The sequence below is a fragment of the Orycteropus afer genome, unplaced genomic scaffold (genome assembly GCF_000298275.1).
Source record: "Orycteropus afer afer isolate SDZICR_OR568_19922 unplaced genomic scaffold, OryAfe1.0 scaffold00121, whole genome shotgun sequence".
In the NCBI taxonomy this organism is placed as follows: Eukaryota; Metazoa; Chordata; class Mammalia; order Tubulidentata; family Orycteropodidae; genus Orycteropus; species Orycteropus afer.
The window spans coordinates 7,794,703-7,814,852 of NW_006921708.1; the positions used below are offsets into that span (position 1 = coordinate 7,794,703).

At 38.5% G+C, this 20,150-nt stretch overlaps 1 protein-coding gene across 1 annotated transcript in view; it reads right to left on the reverse strand.

Annotated features, from left to right (window-relative positions):
- Nucleotides 1–20,150, reverse strand: part of SUN3 (Sad1 and UNC84 domain containing 3) — a 127,046-nt gene that overhangs the window by 70,712 nt on the left and 36,184 nt on the right. The window contains exons 4-6 of the mRNA XM_007944138.2: nucleotides 15,509–15,549; nucleotides 12,628–12,787; nucleotides 11,409–11,493 (exon numbers count right to left, since the gene is read on the reverse strand). Coding sequence (XP_007942329.2) covers nucleotides 11,409–11,493; nucleotides 12,628–12,787; nucleotides 15,509–15,549 — 286 coding nt within the window. The remainder of the gene's footprint in view (nucleotides 1–11,408; nucleotides 11,494–12,627; nucleotides 12,788–15,508; nucleotides 15,550–20,150) is intronic.

The following is a 20,150-nucleotide window of genomic DNA, read 5'->3' on the forward strand; positions in this document are numbered from 1 at the left end:
ACGGCACATAACAACAACAACAACAATCTATAGACAGTTAATCTTTGACAAAAGACCCAAACCCATTTAATGGGGAAGAGAGAGCCTCTTTGACAAATGGTGCTGGGAAAATTAGATATCCACCTGCAGAAAAATGAAACAAGACCCATACCTAACCCCACACACAAAAACAAACTCAAGGTGGTTTAAAGACTTAAATGTAAAACCAAAAACTATAAAGCTCATCAAAGTAAAATGGGGGCAAATCTAGGGGCCCGAATTTATGGCATAAAGGGACAATCAAGCATAACCCAGAGTGCACAGGAGGTGGCACAGCAGTTACATGAATGGGACCTTTTAAAAATTAAATTCTTATGCTCATTGAAAGACTTCTCCAAAATGGTAAAAAGAGAACTGGGAGAAAATAGTTGGGCAATCTACTTCCATAGTGATACTGCCTCAGAAACCCAAGGAGGGTCGAGTTGGGTCCAACTCGACGGCACATAAGAACAACAACAACATGACATATCTGACAAAGGATGTTTCTCTAAAATGTATAGAAAACTACAATACCTCAATGCAAAAACACAAACAATACAGTTCAAAAATGAGCAAGGGACATGAAAAGACACTTCACTAAAGATGATATGTTAGCAGCCACAAACACATGAGGAACTTCATAATCATTAGCCATTAGAGAGATGCAAATCAAAACAATGATGAAATATCATCTCACACCAGCAATAATAGCAAAGTTCAACAAGACAGAAAATAAATGCTGGTGAGTTTGCAGAGAGATTGGAACTCTCATACACTGCTAGTGGGGCTGCAAAATGGTACAACCATTGTGGTAAATGGTATGGCATTTCCTTAAAAAGCTGAAAAAGAAATAACATTTGAACCAGCAATTCCATTGTTGTTGTTGTTAGGTGCCATCAAGTCATCTCTGACTCATAGTGACCCCATGCATAGCAGAACAAAACACTGCCCAGTCCTGCGCCAGCCTCACAATCCTTGCTACACCTGAGGCTATTGTTGCAGCTACTGTATATTAGTCCATCCATTGAGGGCCTTCCTCTTCTTCATTGACCCTGCACTTTATCAAACATGATATCCTTCTCCAGGGAATCGTTCCTTCTGATAACATGACCAAACTAGGTGAGGCAGAGTCTGACCATTCTCACTTCCAAGGAGCATTCTAGCTGCACTTCCTCTAGGACAGATTTGTTAGTCCTTTTACCAGACCATGGTACTCTTAGCATTTTTCTCCAACTCCACAATTCCAAAGCATCAACTCTTCTTCATTCTTCCTTATTCATTGTACAGCTCTCACATGCATAAGAGGTGATTGAAAATACCATGACTTGGGTTAAGCACACCTTAGTTTTCAAGGAGACATCTTTGCTCTTCATCACTTGAAAGAGGTCTTTTGCAGCAGATTTGCCCAGTGCAATACATCATCTGATGTCTTGACTGTTGCTTCCATTGGTGTTGATTGTAGAACCAAGTAATATGAAATTCTTGACAACTTCAATCTTTTCTCCACCATGAAGCTGTTTATTGGACCAGTTGTGAGGATTTTTGTTTTCTTTATGATAAAGTGTAATCCATACTGCAGACTTTAATCATCATCTGATATCTTGACTGCTGCTTCTATTGGTGTTGATTGTGGAACCAGTAATGTAAAATCTTTGACGACTTTAATCTCTTCTCCATTTATTTTGATGTTGTTTGTTGGTCCAGTTGTGAAGATTTTTATTTTTTTATGTTGAAGTGTAATCCATATTGCAGGCTGTAGTCTTTAATCTTCATCAGTAAGTGCTTCAAGTCATCCTCACTTTCAGCGAGCAAACCTGCATATCGCAGGTTGTTAATGAGTCTTCCTCCAATCCTGATAACACGTTCCTCTTCATATAGTCCAGCTTCTTGGATTATTTGCTCAGCATACAGACTAAATAAGCATGGTGAGAGGATACAACCCTGATGCACTCCCTTCTTGATTTCAAACCATACAGTGTCTCCTTTCTCTGTTTGAATGACAGCCTCCTGGTCTATGCACAGGTTCCTCATAAGCACAATCAAGTGTTCTAGAATTCCCATTCTTCTCAATGTTATCCATAATTTGTTATGATCCACACAATCAAATGCTTCTGCATAGTCAATAAAGCACAAGTAAACATGTTTCTGGTGTTCTTTGCTTTCAGCTCAGATCCCTCTGAAATCAGCAATGATTTCCCTTGTTCCACCTCCTCTTCTGAATCCAGCTTGCATTTCTGGAAGTTCTCTGTCAATATACTACTGCAACTATTTTTAAATTATCTTCAGAAAGATTTTACTTGTGTGTGATATTAATGATATTTTTCAATAATTTCCACATTCTGTGGGATCACCTTTCTTTGGAATGGGTACAAATATGGATCTCTTCCAGTCACTTGGCCCAGTAGCTGTCTTCCAACTCTCTTGTCATAGCTGAGTGAGTGCTTTCAGTGGGGCATCTGTTTGTTGAAACATCTCAATGGGTATTCTGCCAATTCCTGGAGCATTGTTCTTCACCAGTTCCTTCAGTGCAGCTTTGACTTCTTCCTTCAACACCATTGGTTCTTCCTCATATACCACCTCCTGAAATGGATGAACATCAACCAATTCTTTTTGATACAGTGACTCTGTGTATTCTTTCCATCTTCTTTTGATGTTTCCTTCATCATTCAATATTTTGCCCATAGAATCTTTCAATATTGCAACCCAAGGCTTAAATTTTTCCCTCAGTTATTGCAGCTTGAGAAAGACTGAGTGTGTTCTTTTGGTTTTCTAACTCCAGGTCTTTGCACATTTCATTATAGTAATTGGCTTTGTCTTCTTGAGCTGCTCATTGAAATCTTGTGTTCAGCTCTTTTATCTTGTCATTTCTTCCATTTGCTTTAGCTACTCCTTGTTCAAGGCCAGGTTTCAGAGTCTCTTCTGACATCCATTTTGGTCTTTTCTTCCTTTCTTGTCTCTTTAATGCCCTCTTGCTTTCTTCATGGATGATGTTCTTGATGTCATCCCACAATTTCTCTAGTTTTTGGCCATTGGTTTTCAATGAATCAAAAATAGTCTTTAAATGGTCTCTATATTTAGGATGGATGTCATCAAGGTCATATTTTACATCTCATGGACTTGTTTTAATTGTCTTCAACTTCAACTTGAATGTGCGTATGAGCAGTTGATAGTCTGTTTCACAATGAGCTCCTTGCCTTGTTTTGGCCAAAGATATTGAACTTCTCCATCACCTCTTGCCAAAGATGTAATCAATCTATTCTTGTTTATTCCATCTGGTGAAGTCCACGTGTTTAGTGGTCACTTATGTTGTTGAAAAATGTATGTATTTGCAATGAATAAGTCATTGGCCTTGCAAAATTCTATCATGTGATTTCCAGCATTATTTGTCTCACCAAGGCCATATTTGCCAACTACCAGTAACTCTTCTTTGTTTTCAACTTTTGCATTCCACTCACCAATGTTAATCAACACATCTTGATTGCATGTTCGATCAATTTCAGTCTGCATAAGTTGGTAGAAATCTTCAATGTCCTCCACTTTGGCTTTGGTGGTTGGTGCACAGATTTGAATAATAGTAGTATTAACTGGTATTCCTTGTAGGCGTACGGATATTATCCTATCACTGACAGCATTGTACTTCAAGACATATCTTGAAACAATCTTTGTGACAATGAATGCCACACAATTCCTCTTCAATTTGTATTCCAAGCATAGTAGATCATGTGGTTGTCTGATTCAAAATGGCCAAAACCAGTCCAGTTCAGCTCACTAATGCCTAGAATATCAATCTTTATGTATTACATTTTATTTTTGACAACTTCCAGTTTTCCTAGATTCATACATTATACATTCCATGTTCCAATTATTAATGGATATTTGCATCTGTTTCTACTCATTTTGAGTTGTGCCACATCAGCCAATGGAGGTCCCAAATGCTTTACTCTATCCATATCGTTAAGTTCGTTTCTACTCTAAGGAGTCAGCTCTTCCCTGGTAAAATTTTGAGTGCCTTCCGACTTGATGGGCTCATCTTTCGGCATGGTATCAGACAATGTTTCAGGGCTATACAATAAACTTTTCGAATAATATATCAGACAGTGTTTCACTGCTATTCATATGGTTTTCACTGGCCAATTGTTTGAGAAGTGAATGCCCTCTTCCTTATTCCAAGTCTGTCTTAGCCCAGAAGCTCCACTGAAACCTGTCTACCATGGGTAACCTTGCTGGCATTTTGCAACACCAGTGGCGTAGTCTCCAGCCTCACAGCTACACTTAAGCCACCATAGGATGACAAACTGACAGATAAGTTCATCTCCCTTAGTTGTTCCTAACCCCTCTGTGCCTGTCTACCTCAAGCCACGCCCTTAAAATAGAGCTGCCCCCAAGCAAAGAGCAGCCCCTGAGCCCCGTGCCTGCCTACCTTGGGCCCCATTACTAGGAATATATCCTAAAGAGTTGAGAGACAGGTCACAAACAGACATAAGCACACCCATGTTCATCACAGCACAATTCACTATAGCAAAGAGATGGAAACAAGCTAAATGCCCATCAACAGATAAGTGGATAAAGAAATTATGGTACAGTCACACACTGGAATGCTATGCTACATTAACAATGAAGAATACATGAATCATCTTACAACATGGATGAATCTGGAAGACATTATGCTGAGTGAAATAAGTCAATTGCAGAAGGACAAATATTGTATGAGCCCATTACTGTAAAAGTCAAGGAAGGGTTTGCTTTGGGAAGGGAACTTACTTTGTAGGTTACTGGGGATGAAAGTGAAGGGAAGGAAAAATTTCAGACTAGTTGGGAGCCACATGCTGAGTTGGGTAAGGGGAGGCATGGTATGGAAAGAGTCTGTGACCAGCATGACAAAATTGGGGAAAGGGAAGACACCGAATTATGCAATAAGATATAGGCAACAGAGGCTAATACCAATATATGCACAATACTTCCTTACCACTAACACCAAACACCAGGCTACAGATAAATACATGGAGAACTGAGAATATCAGATAAGGGTCAGTGAATGGGAATATACTCTAGACCAATGATAGATTCAGCTGAGGATAATCTTGCACAGATATTAGTGATACAAAATAACCACATCAGTACAGAAGCAACAGAAGACAGACTTGGAGTAATCCCTCAGAGACAGCCAAACACCTTGGGAGAGAGAACCACCAGACCTGCCAACTCAGGACCATAGTATTGGAGGACATCAGGCTCAATTAGCACAACATAATACATAAAAATCTTGCTTTACAGCCTCCTTTGGTGAGTAGCAACTGGGGTCTTAGAAGCTGCTGAGCCCCATCCAAGATGCAGCTAATGGTTTCCTCTTATCTGAAGTGAAGAAGAGTGAAGAAAACCGTGGGAATTTGGAAACAATCAGCCTTAGGATATGATAGGCCTCAAGACCAGAAGAACTAGATGGTGCATGGCTACCAATGCCAACCACTCGTGAAGCGATCAAAACTGGAGATCATGAATAGAGTGGGAGGAAAAATGTGGACAAAATTAAAAAACACAATAACAACCAGAATTACTGGTTGGATGGAGTCTGGTGGGACCCCCAAGACTATGACTCTGGGATGCACTTCGGGCCTGGAATAAGAGTCACTCCAAAGATCTGGCTCTCAGCTCAACAGTAGAAAGGCTTACATGCAGAACACCCAACCCAGGGCAATGCACCCACCTACTCTATGGAGATACACCCCTTGGAGCAATTGACCATGGGGCACCAGAGGGGCAGCACTCCCATGGAGGGAAAGCTGGACAGATAGGAGTGCATAACTACAAAGGGCACAGGAATAGGTGGGTCACAGGGAAGAGAGAGGAGGAGAACAGGTTAGGGCTGGGGATGGTAATTGGGGAGTGAAACCAAATATGCACAAACTATTGAACATAAAACAAATTCTGCTCTGTATATTTGCACCCAAAACACAATTAAGGAAAAAAAAAAGATTTACTGCCTCAGAATCCCAACGGGGTTCACTATGAGTTGGAATTGACTGGATGGCAATGGATTTGGTTGGTTGGTTGTTTGTTTATTTGATTTTATGATTGAAAAACTGTTGCATCAGTATATTGGCAAGGAATTTCAAGAAATTCAAGCTGGATTCAGAGGATGTGGAATGAGAGATAATATTATTGATATCATGGATTTGGGCTGAAAGCAAAGAGTACTAGGAAGATGTTTACTTGTGTTTTATTGTCTATGCAAAGGCATTTGACTGTGTGCATTGAGAAGAATGAGAATTCTAAAACATTTAATTTTGTTCATGAAGAACATAGACCAAGAAGCTATTGTTTGAACAGAACAAGGGAATACTGAATGGTATATAATCAGAAAATGTGTGCATCCGGGTTGAATCCTTTCACCATACTTATTCAGTCTGTATGCTGAGCAAATGATCTGAGAAGCTGAACTATATGAGGAAGAATGCAGCATCAGGATTGGAGGAAGACTGGTTATTGTTAATAACTGGTATGAAGACAATACAACATTGCTTGCTGAAATTGAAGAAGACTTGAAACACTATTGAAGGTCAAAGATTATAATCTTCAGTATGGATTACACCTCAACATAAAGAAAACAAATGTCCTCAGAACTGGATCAATAAGCACCATCGTGAGAAATGGAGAAAAGATTCAAGTCAGGGATTTCATTTTGCTTGGATACACAATCAGGGTCCATGGAAGCAGCAGTCAGGAAATCAAACTATGTATTGCATTGGGCAAATTTGCTGCGAAAGACCTCTTTAAAGTGTTAAGGAGCAAAGAGGTCATTTTGAAGACTAAAATGTGCCTAATCCAAGCCATAGTATTTTCAATTGCCTCCTATGGATGTGAAAGCTGGACAATGAATAAGGAAGACTGGAGAAAATTTGATGCCTTTGAATTATGGTTTTGATGAAGACTACTGAAAATACTATGGACAGCCAGAAGAATGAACAAGTCTATCCTGAAAGAAATGCTTCTGGAAGTCTCTTTGGAAAAGAGAATGGCCAGATTTTGTCTCATCTACTTTGGTCAGGTTGTCAGAAGGGACTATTCCTGTAGAATATCATACTTGGTAAAGTAGAGTGTCAATGAAAAGGAGGAAGACCTTCAACAAGATGGATTGACACAGTGGCTGCAACAATTGGTTCAAGCATAGCAAGGATTTTGAGGCAGGTGCGTGACTGGGCAGTGTCTTGTTCTATTTGTTGCTATGAGTCTGAGCCAACTCAATGTCACCTAACAATGACAAAAACAGACTATCTACATTTAATATCATTATTAACTGGGCCAAATTTAAGTCTATTATTTTGTTACCTATTTCCTCTTTGTCCTTTCTGTTCTTCATCTATTATGCTTTTCCTGTCTTCTTTTACATTAAATGAATATATTTTTAAAAAATTTGTTTAACTTATCTTTTGGCTTTTTGATTTTTTTCTCTCTCTCTTTTGAGTGTTTGTTCTGTTGTTGCTATTGTTCGGTGCTGTTGAATCAGTTCTGGATCACAGCGACTCTATGTACAGCAGAGTGAAACACTGCCTGGTCCTGCACCATCCTCAAAATCATTTCTATACTCGAGCCCATTGTTGCAGCTTCTGTGTTTGCTCCAGTGACTAAAATATACATCACTAAACTTTCATGGTCTGGAAGCTCTGATGACATAGTGCCTAAGGCATTTGACTGCTAACCAGAAGGTTGTTGGTACAAACCCACCAGCGGCTCCTCAGAAGGAAGGTTGGGCAATCTACTTTTGTAGTGATACCTCCTTGGAAACCCAAGGAGGGGTCACTATTACTTGAAAATGACTCCATGGCAGTGAATGAGTTAGTTAGTTTAAACTTTCATGGTCTACTTAGAACTAATATTTTACCAAAAAACAAAACCAAAATCACTGCCCTTGAGTCTATTCCAACTCATAGTAACTCCATTGGGTTTCTAAGGTGGTAAATCTTTACTGAAGTATATTTCCTAGTCTTCCTTCTGCTGAGTGACTGATAGGTTTGAACTGCCAACCTTCTGGTTAGCAGTCAAATGCTTTAGACACTGTGCTACCAGTGGCTTAGTGGCATAGTGCCTAAGACATTTGAACTGCCAAACTTCTGGTTGGCAGTCAAATGCATTAGACATGGTGCTACCAGTGGCATAATAGCATAGTGCCTAAGACATTTGACTGCTAACCAGAAGGTTGGCAGTTCAAACCCACCAACTACTCTGTGGAAGGAAAACTGGGCAATCTACTTCCGTAAAGATTTACTACCTCAGAAATCCAATGGGGGCCGCTATGACTCAGAATCAACTCGATGGCAGTGAATTTGGTTTTTAATATTTTACCATGTCATGTGAAAAATGGGATCTTTACAAACACAGGGGTCTGTTTAACCTCACCCACTTTTTCTATAGAGTTGTCATGTGTATTATGTCTACTTGAATTATTATCATATTAAACCAAAAACCAAGTCCACTGCCATCAAATCAAGTCTGACTCACCGTGACCTCCACTGGGTTTCCCAGGTGGTAAATCTTTATGGAAGGAGATTGCTTCATCTTCCTTCTGCAGAGCTGCTGGTGGGTTTGAACAGACAATTTTCTGGTTAGCAGTCAAATGCTTTAGGCACTGCACCACCAGAGTATCATATTGTTGTTGTTATGTGCCGTCGCGTCGGACCTGACTCATAGTGACCCCTCCTTGAGTTTCTGAGGCAGTATCAATCTGAAGTAGATTGCCCTATCTTCCTTCTGAGGAGTGGCTGGTGGGTTTGAACCGTCAGCCTTCTGGCTAGCAGTCAAGTGCCTTAGCCACTATGCTACCAGAGCTCCTAGAGTATCATATTAGGCAATATTATAATTATTCCTTTCAACAGATATACATATTATATTAATTCAAATATTTATATGCTGCTCTTTATTCCTAAAATTTCAAGTTTACCTTTGCTACCAGTTCCCCTAAGATTGAATAACTATCTTTAGGAGATCTGTTATCAAGTACTTCTTAGTTTTCCTTCATCTAAAATATATTTATTTCACCTTCATTCATGAAGGATATTTTTTCTGGATCTAGAATTCTACACTGACATTTCTTTTCTTTAAGCATCTTATATAGATTTCTGATAAGAATCTGTTAAAGAGTTTGATAAGAAATCTGAAGTCATTTGTATCATTGCTCTTCTATATGCAATGTGTGCTTTTTTCTCTCTAACTGCTTTCAAGGCTTTTTCTTCATTTTTCATTTTAAGCAATTCAACTATGATGTGTATGCTATTTTTCTTTTAGTTTATCTTGTATTGGATTGCTGAGTTTCTTAGATCTATAAATTTATATTTATCACCAAATTTGGGATGTTTTTAGCATTATTTCTTCAAAATATTTTTCTGCATTAATATCTTATCTCCTTGTGAGACTGCAAGGATAAAAAACGTTAGACCTGTTGATATTGTTCCACAGGTTCCTGAGGATCTGTTCATTTTATTCCCAATCTTTCTTCCCTCTATTGTTTAGACAGGGTGATTTCTATTATTCTATCTTCAATTTCACTGATTCTTTTCTCTGTCATTGTTCTTTTATTGAGCCAATTCACTGAATCCATTTACTTCAGGTATTGTATTTTTCAGTTGCAAAATTTCTACCTAGTTCTTTGTAATAGTTTTTTTGTGTGTGTGCTCAACTGAAAACTTGTATCTTTCCATTCATTTCAAGTGTATTTAACTTCACTTCATGAAGTATACTTATACTAGTTGCTTCAAAGTTTTCGCATGAAAACTCTAACATCTCTGTCATCATAGGAGTAGCATGTATTGACCATATTTTCTTAGGTCTTTGTCTGTCTAGTAATTTTGAATTGTACCCTATATTGTTGAGACTCTGAGTCTGTAGTAATCCAATGTAACATGTTCTGGTTTGTTTGTTTGTTTCATCAGGAAATCAACACAGAAATATTCAGACTTCAAGTTCTTTCTCATTTCTAGTGGGTGTAGTTCCAATGTCACAAGTTTTCACAGCTTTGGTCATGGGCCTGTTCTGTGCATGTTCCACTCAGAGATTAGTCTAAGACTTGAGGCATGGCTTAAATCTTTGCTCAGTTCTTAAAATTTTCTTTTGGATCTGTCCCCATGAATGTTCAGCTAACTGGTGAGTCTGGAAGTTGCTCACATACATACACAAACTTAGGGGGTTTCTTCCCAGTTCTTTCATCTCATGTATTCTCTCCACACTCTCTGGTCCATAGTACTCCCATTTCTGGTCCTTCTAGATAGAAAGATGGGATTGAGTTGTAACATCCAACTCACTGCCACTACTGTGCAGCTCTGCAACTGGAGCCTGCCCTCAGCTAGATATACTAGGGAAAAACAACAACAACAACAATAAACCCACCCTAATATGGGCTGGTTCACCAAGAAGCCATAACATTTTTACTTTTCCTTGTTTTACATGAGATGTCCATCCATCTACATTTGTCATCATGACATTTTCAAATGGAAGTTGTAAATAGTTTCAATAGAAAAGAAGCAAGAAGGCATAAAAAAGAGTGCATCAGAATGCCAAGATTAGGGAAAAAAAATCCTCTGTGGATTACCTTCTCCCTCCCTTCCCATTTTTGTCTCAATCCATATCCTTTACAAGTTTCAGTGAATTCAGGTTCAAGCAAGCTCTGTTATTTTGGTATCTCTCTCTAAACATTCATTTACACACATCTAAATAAAACATTCTGATCCAAGTGCTCAATTTTAAGCAAGATGAGTATTGTAGACATTAAGGTTAATGATCCACAGTATAATCCTTTAAGAAGTCATTTTAACTAGAGGATATAGAGCACATTGTTTTATTTACAGCCATTAAGCACCATCATTTATCCCTAACAATGCATTTGGATTAATTGTTCTAAGTCATTTTAGTATATAATAATACAAAATGTTGCCTAAGGCATTTGACTGTTAACCAGAAGATTCAAACCCACCAGCTTCTCCTCAGAAGGAAGATTGGTCAATCCACTTCTCTAGTGATACTGCATTGGAAACTCAAGGAGGGGTCGCTATGAGTCAGATCTGACTTGATGGCAGTGTGTGTGTGTGTGTGTGTGTGTGTGATAATGTTTACTATCCTTACAACATTTTCTGTGTTCCCCAGCTCACTGTACTATCTCAGCTTTGTTGTCCCTTTAAGTTTATACTAATATAGTAATTCCTCCCTCTGTGATTTGAACTGAGAAAGCAATCAACTAGAACATTTCTATTATATTTTTTACTACTAGATTTACTAAGTTTTTTTTCTTTTCAAGTTATCAGATAGAGTAATCTGTCTTCCTAATAAAGAGATATAGGGAATAGAGATAATTTTTAAGCATTAATTTTTTATGTTATTTTTTTTTTACTTTTTTCCATACTTACCAGCAGACTTCAGGGCATAATCAGCCATCTGGACTTGATCCTCTCTCAACTTTTTAAGTACATAATTTACCAACTTTGATATTTCCTGTAGAAATTTAAAAATAATCTCTGCTGAGTTTTGACAATTTACTTTTTCATTTTAGACCAAAATTCCCTAATCTGAATAATTATAGCAAACATTTATTAAGCACCTACTCTGAGCCAGGCTCTGTGCAAAGTGCCTTAGATATCTTATATAAACTTCACAGCTCTGTAGGCGAGTTCCCTCTCAGACAGATGAAGTAATCAAAGCTAACATGTGTCTAGTGACTCACCCAAGATGCTTTCTGATCTCCTGGTCTCCTCTTAGTGTCCTATGCTTAGTAAACAAGTCTTGAATTTTCTATAATTACTTAGGAATCAAAGTAGTTTACATAAAGTAGATGGTTGCTTATATAATAAAATCATAAAGGAACAAGCATATTACTTTTCACTATATGCTGTCACTTCTCAGCCTGAAAATCTCTTCTTTTCTAAGTTTACGGTGCTTCTTTACTGCTGTTACTAGAAATTATTCATCCATTTGGATTAATGTTGGGCTCATAAGGATATTCTGATTTGTTTTTGAAAAAAGCAGATTATCTTGAAGGACACATAGTATAAGTTCTAATAAGACATAAGCACTTTGTCACAGTGACCTGCCAAAGTGAGGCTGGCCAGCAGTAGTGGTTAGTGTCAGATTTATATGCATTTCAAAAAGTAGACATTAAGCAAGGAAAGGAAGATGGTGATAATAAAGATAGAGGAAGAGCAAAAATAATTTCACTGGTTTTTTTTTTTTTTCATAATTTTGCCTGGTGCTGATTGGACTAAATAGATATAGGCAATGAATAAAAATATTTTGCTATTTAAGTATTTGTGTACGGACATTCAGAGAATGTCATTAGTGAATGACCTTTTTTCCCCCCCTAAAAGATAAAACAGAATTAGTTATTTATTTTGGTGAGAAGTAAGTCATAGTGCAATATAAAGTTTCCTCTGTGATACAACATGTATGAAAAAGTACATCCCAAAGGGCCAGCTTTAGTGAAAGGAAATTAATGTTAGGAAAGAATTTTAAAGAAGAGGCCATAAGCCAAATCTCGGTTAGCAGTAGGAAAACTAATCCACTCAAAAAAGTAATTGAGAAGTGACACTGGAAGGAAATACTAAAAATCATCTACCCCAATCTCTTTCTTACCTCATCGAGAATGTCCTTGTCCTGTTCCTCAAGAGGAACATTCCAGCCATGATTGTGCCCATCATCCTTCATTTCTTTTAGTAATGCCTTTAGAACATCTACTTGTTCTATTAAAAATAGAATTTCACGGAAATTGTTTTCCAAAATTTGACTTTCCTTTCTGTAAATGGAGAAATCCAATGAGAAAGGAGGAAAGGTGCAAATTTCATTTACATGTAATCAACTGGTATGGGACTTCAGCATATCAGCAAAGAGAAAAACCAGTTGCTGTCAAGTTGCCCCAAACTCATGGTGAACCCATGTGGTCAGAGTAGAACTGACTCCATAGGGTTTTCAGTGGCTGAGGTTTCAAAAATAGAAACATCCCTGAGTGGACTTGGACTTCCAAACTTTTAGTTAACAGCTGAGAGCTTTAACCATTTGCTACCACCACCCAGGGAGTCCTCAGGAAAGAGACCAAAAAATTCACCAAACCCATTGTCATCCAATCAATTCCAACTCATAGTGACCCTGCAGGACAGAGTAGAACTGCCTCATAGGATTTCCAAGTCTGTAAATCTTTATGGAAGCAGACTGCCTCATCTTTCTCCTGTGGAGTGGATAGTGGGTTCTAACTGCTGACCTTTTGGTTAGCAGCCTAATGCTTTAACCACTATGCTAATAGAGTTCCTTCAGCAAAGAGAAGAGGTAATTTATATTGTAGAAGAAATAAATTCTGGAATGAGTGGAACATCAGGGATGCTCATTTCTCTGATTAATTAACATTTCACTAGATTTGACACATGGACAAATGACATTCATAGAAAGCTTTCTTGAGGGCATCCCTGTGCTTGGCGGTGGGCTCTGCCCTGGCATACAGGTTTGAGTCAACCTTGCACTTCCCTCAGGGGAGCTCTAGCCGTGCTGACCAGAGGCTGGGTTATGCTGTGAGAACGTACACAGGCAAATCCTAAATTGTAAGCTCCTTAAAATTAGGAAACACCTTGCATTTCAACTATAGGGCAGAGCAGTATTTTACAAACTATATCCTATTTCTGTGTATATGCCTCAGAGGAATCGAGCCATCTGCTTTAAAGAAAGTTTGTTTAAGATTTTACTTTTGAAGAAGGGATTCTGCTGTTTTTAAAGTCTAAAAGTTATTGGTAGAGAGAACAGAAAATGTCAAGGTAATAGGTATTTCTTTATGCTTAAAAAAGTACTATGTTTATAGTATTTTTCCAATATTTTTAAAGAATACATGTTCAAAGTTTGGAAAAAGCAAAAGTCTAGAAGAAATAAACACTGCTAAATTTTAGTTTGTTTCCAAAAGTTTTTATTCTATGCATAAATCCAATAATGGAACAGATATTATACTTAATAATTTTGTGTCTCACTGTATTTTCCAAATCATTAAATATATTTTAAAATTAATTAACTGGCTTCATATGTTCCACTACATGGATATACTCTAATGTACTTAAGCACTGGGCTATTTTTCTCATTTGGTTGTTTTCAATTTTTTATTGCTTGTAAATATTGAAAACACATACCAGTGTATATCTTTTAAGGAATGCCCCACAGAAGGAGATATGCTATATTAAAGGGTAAATAGTTCCTTAAAGTAATAAAAAATATTGCTGTTTTGTTTTAAATGTGCATGCTCGCTATATAAAAAAAGAGAGGATATTCATAAAAGTATAAGAAAGAAAAGTCACACAAAGTCCCAGAAATAATCAATGTTAATATTTGGTGACATCATTTCTAGCATTTCTCTATGTACATGCAGCTGGGGGAAAAAAGAAGGAAGGAAAGAGGGAGGGAGGAAGGATGTTCATTAAAGAAATAAAGGACAAGAGGCAGGTCAATCTGTACAAGCTGTATGAGAGCTTAAAATCAGAGGCACTTGGTGCATGTAAATAGAGCAGTAACGAAGTGGAGCCTTAACTCCATCTTAAAGTTTTGACATGAGTCTAGAATCCATGTTGAATTTTAAAGTTGCCTTTTCTGACAACAATTTCTCTAACTTTGTTGCTGACCTAACTGTGATGATGATATACCCTAAAGGAGACATTCTTTTTCTCTGATATCTGGCAGTTGTAGGATATTACAATGTGTTCTCAAAGGTCACTAAGGTGACCACTTTCCACTAAGGTCAAACATACAAAATGTGATAGCTTACACAATAGACCCCAGAAACAGACATGATTGAGAAAGAATTTTTATAGCAGGTTACCTGAAAAACCTATCCTACTGTTGTCTTGTGACTATCATGTAATAAACTGAACAGTACTATTCTTGAAATTATGTACCTTTAACCACTCCTGTCATCTCATATATAGGTTTTCTACCTATCCCTGCTAAATCTGGGCTTTTATATATTCTTCCTTTGTCTCCCCTGATTGTCTTATAGCCAATTATGATTTTGAAACTTTTAGTTCCTGCTTCAACTTTATGTTTTTCTTCCTCATTGTTTGGTGAAGCAGCCATTTCCACTCTGTGAATTTGGACATTTTCCCAGTCTGGACCATCTCCATCTCTCAATAAACCTCTTCTGTTTTTACTTTAAAAAGACTATTCTTATGTTGTTCTACAACAATGCTATATTTAATATTTTAAATATTATATTTATTTTTATTTGAGTCTATAGGATGGAAACAAGTCCTGAAAAACTACCCTCCCTCCCTAACTTATCCATATACATTATTTTCAAAAAAGTTTTTTTTTTTTTTTTTTAAATGCTGGACAAGAGTAAATGCTGGGGGAAGGGGGAAAACACTCTTGGCTGGCATGAAGAGAAAAGGTATAATATTATAGAAAAGTAATATTTAGTTTATAAAACTACAGATATTTCAATATTTAAAACCATGCTGGAAAGCCTTACATATTAAGAAATCTCACTCACTTTAAAAGTTCCAGTTGCTCTTTTGGCATACGAACTCTGGCCTAAAAAAAAAAAAAAAAAAAAAAAAAGACCAAAATAACAAATATGTGAAACAACTGTTTTCATAATGCATGTCCCAACTAGAAGACAAATCCCTGGACACCAGCCTGTATGTAAAAAAAAAAAAAAAAAATCAGAAAAATGATAAACATTCTGATCTCGTGTATTCAAGTGGAATTATTTTTCTTATTTGAAAAGGGGAAAGAAATTACACTTCAACATTTGTTATATACTACATTAGATTTGGGACACATACCATAAGATACCAGCATTTTTTCCATCCTTAACTAAAAATAATTATTGTATCTGGAGGAGATGAGTTAGCATCCAAATCTATTTAATAATGAGTAATATTCTGCTAGAGTTCTGCTTCCTGGTTCTCACACTCGTGAAGTGCTAAACATGACACTGTCCTAGGATGAAGCAATAAGGAAGAATTCTTCGCCAGGCAGAGCGAAGGAGTAAGCACATCTAGAAAGGCTGTGACATGCAGGATTGCCCTTAGGACCTGGCAGAAGCTGTGCAGTAAGGAAGATAGGGTCTTCGCAGACCATAGAAGCCCAACTGTGTCCTCGGTTCACCAAGCTGAGCCCCTTAGACGTGTTCAGGTAAACAATGAGGAGACACTTAATTCTGAAATAACCAGTGTAATTAATTTGGGATTAGACAAACAGTAATAATCAGAAGACTAGCAGATGTTTACCCAGCGCCTACAAGATGACTTATACAGGCATGTTTGAACAACAGTCCTTGAGCCAAGAAAAGCATGAGGAGAGTGAGATAAAGTTTCCCTGATGGACACCATGGTATATAATTGCAGGCCACTGTGGAAGCGGCCCAGTGAGGAAGTAAATGTGGTGAAGACACTGGATGAAGAAATGGAGGCAGTACGCTGGTTTCTGGCACTGCAGTGCTAAACAAACAAACAAATAAACAAAACTAATTGCCCTCTAGTCATGGTGACCCCATTGAGTTTCCAAGGCTGTAAATCTTTACTGGAGAAGACTGCCTTTTCTGCTGAGTGTCTGGTGGGTTCAAACCACCCACCTTTTGGATAGCAGCCTGATGCTTTAACCTGCATGCTGGGCACTCCCTATTTCCTCTCTGTGAAGAGGCTTTGCTTCCCCACCCTCTCTGAGACGAGCTTGGGCAGAGGCCTGGCCTGCGCATGTGCTCCCTTAGCTTGTCCTGCTGTGTTTGTGCAGGCTGTCCTACAAATGACCACAGCTGGGTGTGCACATTTTGGATTCAGCACACACACCCATATAAGCATGTAGCCTTATATGCAGCACACGCATGCTGTCACAAGTGCATGCATGCATACACACACACAGCACCCATCCTATCATGGGACAGTTGGAGAAAGTAAAAAATATTACCTAATGTGTAGCACTAGAAAAAAAGGTAGCAAATGAGTGAATCCTTTGTTGTTGTTGTGTGCCGTCGAGTCAGCCCCGACTCATAGCAACCCCTCCTTGGGTTTCCGAGGCAGTATCACTACTGAAGTTGGATTGCCCAACCTTCCTTCCGAGGAGTGGCTGGTGGGTTTGAACTGCCAGCCTTCTGGTTAGCAGTCAAGTGCTTTAGCCACTATGCTACCAGAGCTCCTTGAGTGAATCCAAGTGGACACCAATATTTAAAGGTACAGGAACCAACAATAGAGTGGGTAGGCTGTTCAGAGAGGGAGAAGAAGCATAAGGGGGTGATCCCCTTGGAAGAACATTGTAGTAGAAAAGTGCACCCTGAGAAACTGTGATATCCTTCCTTTACCTGTCTGGAGCTTACCTTCCTGACACATTTTACTGAAAATGGTCAGGGATAGGTTAGGAATTTATTACCTCTGACTATATTTCAAGAATATGACATCGATCAGAGTGGAAGGATGATAAAGTATGAAAAACTGAATCTGACTAAAGCAACCGATTCACTTGGGCTTAAATTATTACTTTAAAATATAGGAGGATTCCAGTAGCAGTTTCTAGAATTCTGACCTATGCCCATATTTCCCAGCCAGGTTGGGAAGAAGACGCTCAGAGATTTGCAAAAGCATGTTTATTTGGCTATAAAGCTCACAGTCCAGCCACCCAATAGAGAAGCAAAACATTTATTTCCTGGAGCTACTGTAACAAATTACCACGAAGTAGGTGGCTTAAAACAACAGAAATTAATTCTCTCACAGTTCTGGAGGCTAGAAGTCCAGAACCAAGGTTTCAGCAGGACTGCACTCCCTCTGAATGTTCTAGAGGAAAATTCTTCACTGCCTCGTCCAGCTTCTGGAGGTTCCAATTATTCCTTGGTTTATGGCTGCATCATTCCAATCTCTATCTCCCTCTCCACATTCTAGCCCTCCATCTGTTTGTTTCTCCTCCTCTTCTGTCTTTCACAAGGATACTTGTTAGATTTGGGGCCCATCTGGATAATCCTGGATTTTCTCATCTTAGTATCCTTAAATTAATTATATCTGCAAAGACCCCTTTTCCAAAATAGGTCACATTCACAGATTCTAGGAGTAAGAACATGGACATAAATTTTGGGGGCCACCATCCAACCCATGACAGTGACCATCAGTATGTTATCTGGGAAATAACACCTGTGTGATATGTGATAATGGCAAATAGAAAATTTATATTGCATTTTCTTTTCTGCTGAGTAATATAATTTCTCATAAATTCCTGTCATTGTTTTTCTTTTGATGAGAATTTGGATTGGGAGCTTATAATTGGTAGGGAAGATAATAATTTCTACTTTTTCTGGTTTCTATTTGAGTAAGTTCTTGACAGTAGGGGCAGTGCTCTCAGTTTCTCTTTCTCTTTTATGTTCTAGACTTAAAAGAAAATATAGAAAATACTTTTTAATTAATCTTCTGATAAATGAATTTGAGAGCTCCTTGAAATTACAATTTATTTTCTGGAATTAAAAAAATATATATTTTTATTTTACCTCCTTCCAAAAAGGATTTCAGGTGGTTTCCACTATAGGACCATATAAACCAGAAAAACCAAACTCACTGGCATTAAGTCGATTCTGACTTATAGCGACCCCCTTTGGGTTTCTAAAGTGGTAAATCTTTACAAAAGTAGATTGCCCAGTCTTCCTTCTGTGGAGTGGCTGGTGGGTTTGAACATTCTGGTTAGCAGTCAAATGCCTTAGGCACTATGCCACCAGAGCTCCATATAAGACCATATATGAAACAAAAACCCATTGCCATTAACTCAATACAGACACGAACAACCCTATATAATGGAGAAGAACATCCCTATAAGGTTTCTAAGGCTGTAAATCATTTCGGAAGCAGGCTGCCACATCTTTCTCTGAGTAGTGGCTGGTAGATTTGAACTGCTAGTCTTTTGGTTAGCAGCCAAATACTGAACCCACTGTGCCTGTGCCACCAGGGCTCTTATTGGAGCATTGTTGTTGTTGTTGTTGTTATGTGCTGTCAAGTTGTCTTCAACTCATAGAAAACCCTCTTTGGGTTTCTGAGGCAGTATCACTAAGGAAGTACATTAGGGAGTTCTGGTTAGCAGTCAAGTGCCTTAGGCACTATGCGATCAGAGCTCCCTATGGGAGCATACAGAGTATAAAAATGAATAGGACAAAAATAAACAAAATAAATGAGGCAATAAACCCAAAACCTAACCCACTGCCATCAAGTTGATCCTAATTCAATCCTATAGGACAGGATAGAACTGCCCTGTAGGGTTTCCAAAGTTGTAAATTTTTACTGAAGCAGACTGACTCATCTTTCTTTCTCCTGCGAAGGGGCTGGTGGGTTCCAACTGCCATCCTTTTGCTTAGTAGCCAAATGCTATAACCACATATAACCATCAGAGCTCCTATTAAATGAGACTCAAAGATTTATATCTAAGAACATTGCTGTGGAGAGTTCCGGCAAGATGGCGGACTAGTCAGAAAGACTGCACAGACCCTCTTCAAAAAAGAAAAGGGAAACCAACTAACACAGACACAGAAGATAATCCTGGACCCCTGAGTCTTAAACGGAAGGATACAGAAGTGGACTAAACCCCAACTAGCAGAAGAATTTGTGTGAAAATACCAAAAAAGGAGACATACAAAGCTGTGGTCTGGCAGCGATCCTGAGCAATCCTGACGGCACAGACAGCTTGGAGATTCCTGAGTGCTGGTAGGACTTAAAAATTAACCTAAAAAATCAGCTTTGCTAGCCAGGGAATGCACGGAGGACTGCTCCGGTGACTGGGGAGTAAAAGAGAAGGTGAAGAGAAAGGTGGGCTAAACTGTGGACTTTTGCCAGTCTTGAGGGTGCCACCAATTTGGAGGCCTAAAAGTGGCTTGACTATTTTGGATATTTAAAGAGACAGCGCTCTCGCAGATTCCCGGGGCTTAAGAACACGTTCTGCTTTCCAGCAACCCCAAGGACCCTCCGGACCTGCAAGACTGAAAAGTTTTTTGAAGGTTATTCAATTGTAATTTGTGTCTAATTGAGTGAGAGATAACAACAGTCCCCACAAGACACAACTATACCCACACCTCCTGCAAAGTCACTTACTAAGTGAGAGCCACTACCTCCTTCTCCACCAACAGGCCAACAATAAAAAACCACCAAGAAGAGCTGGAATCACCCTTG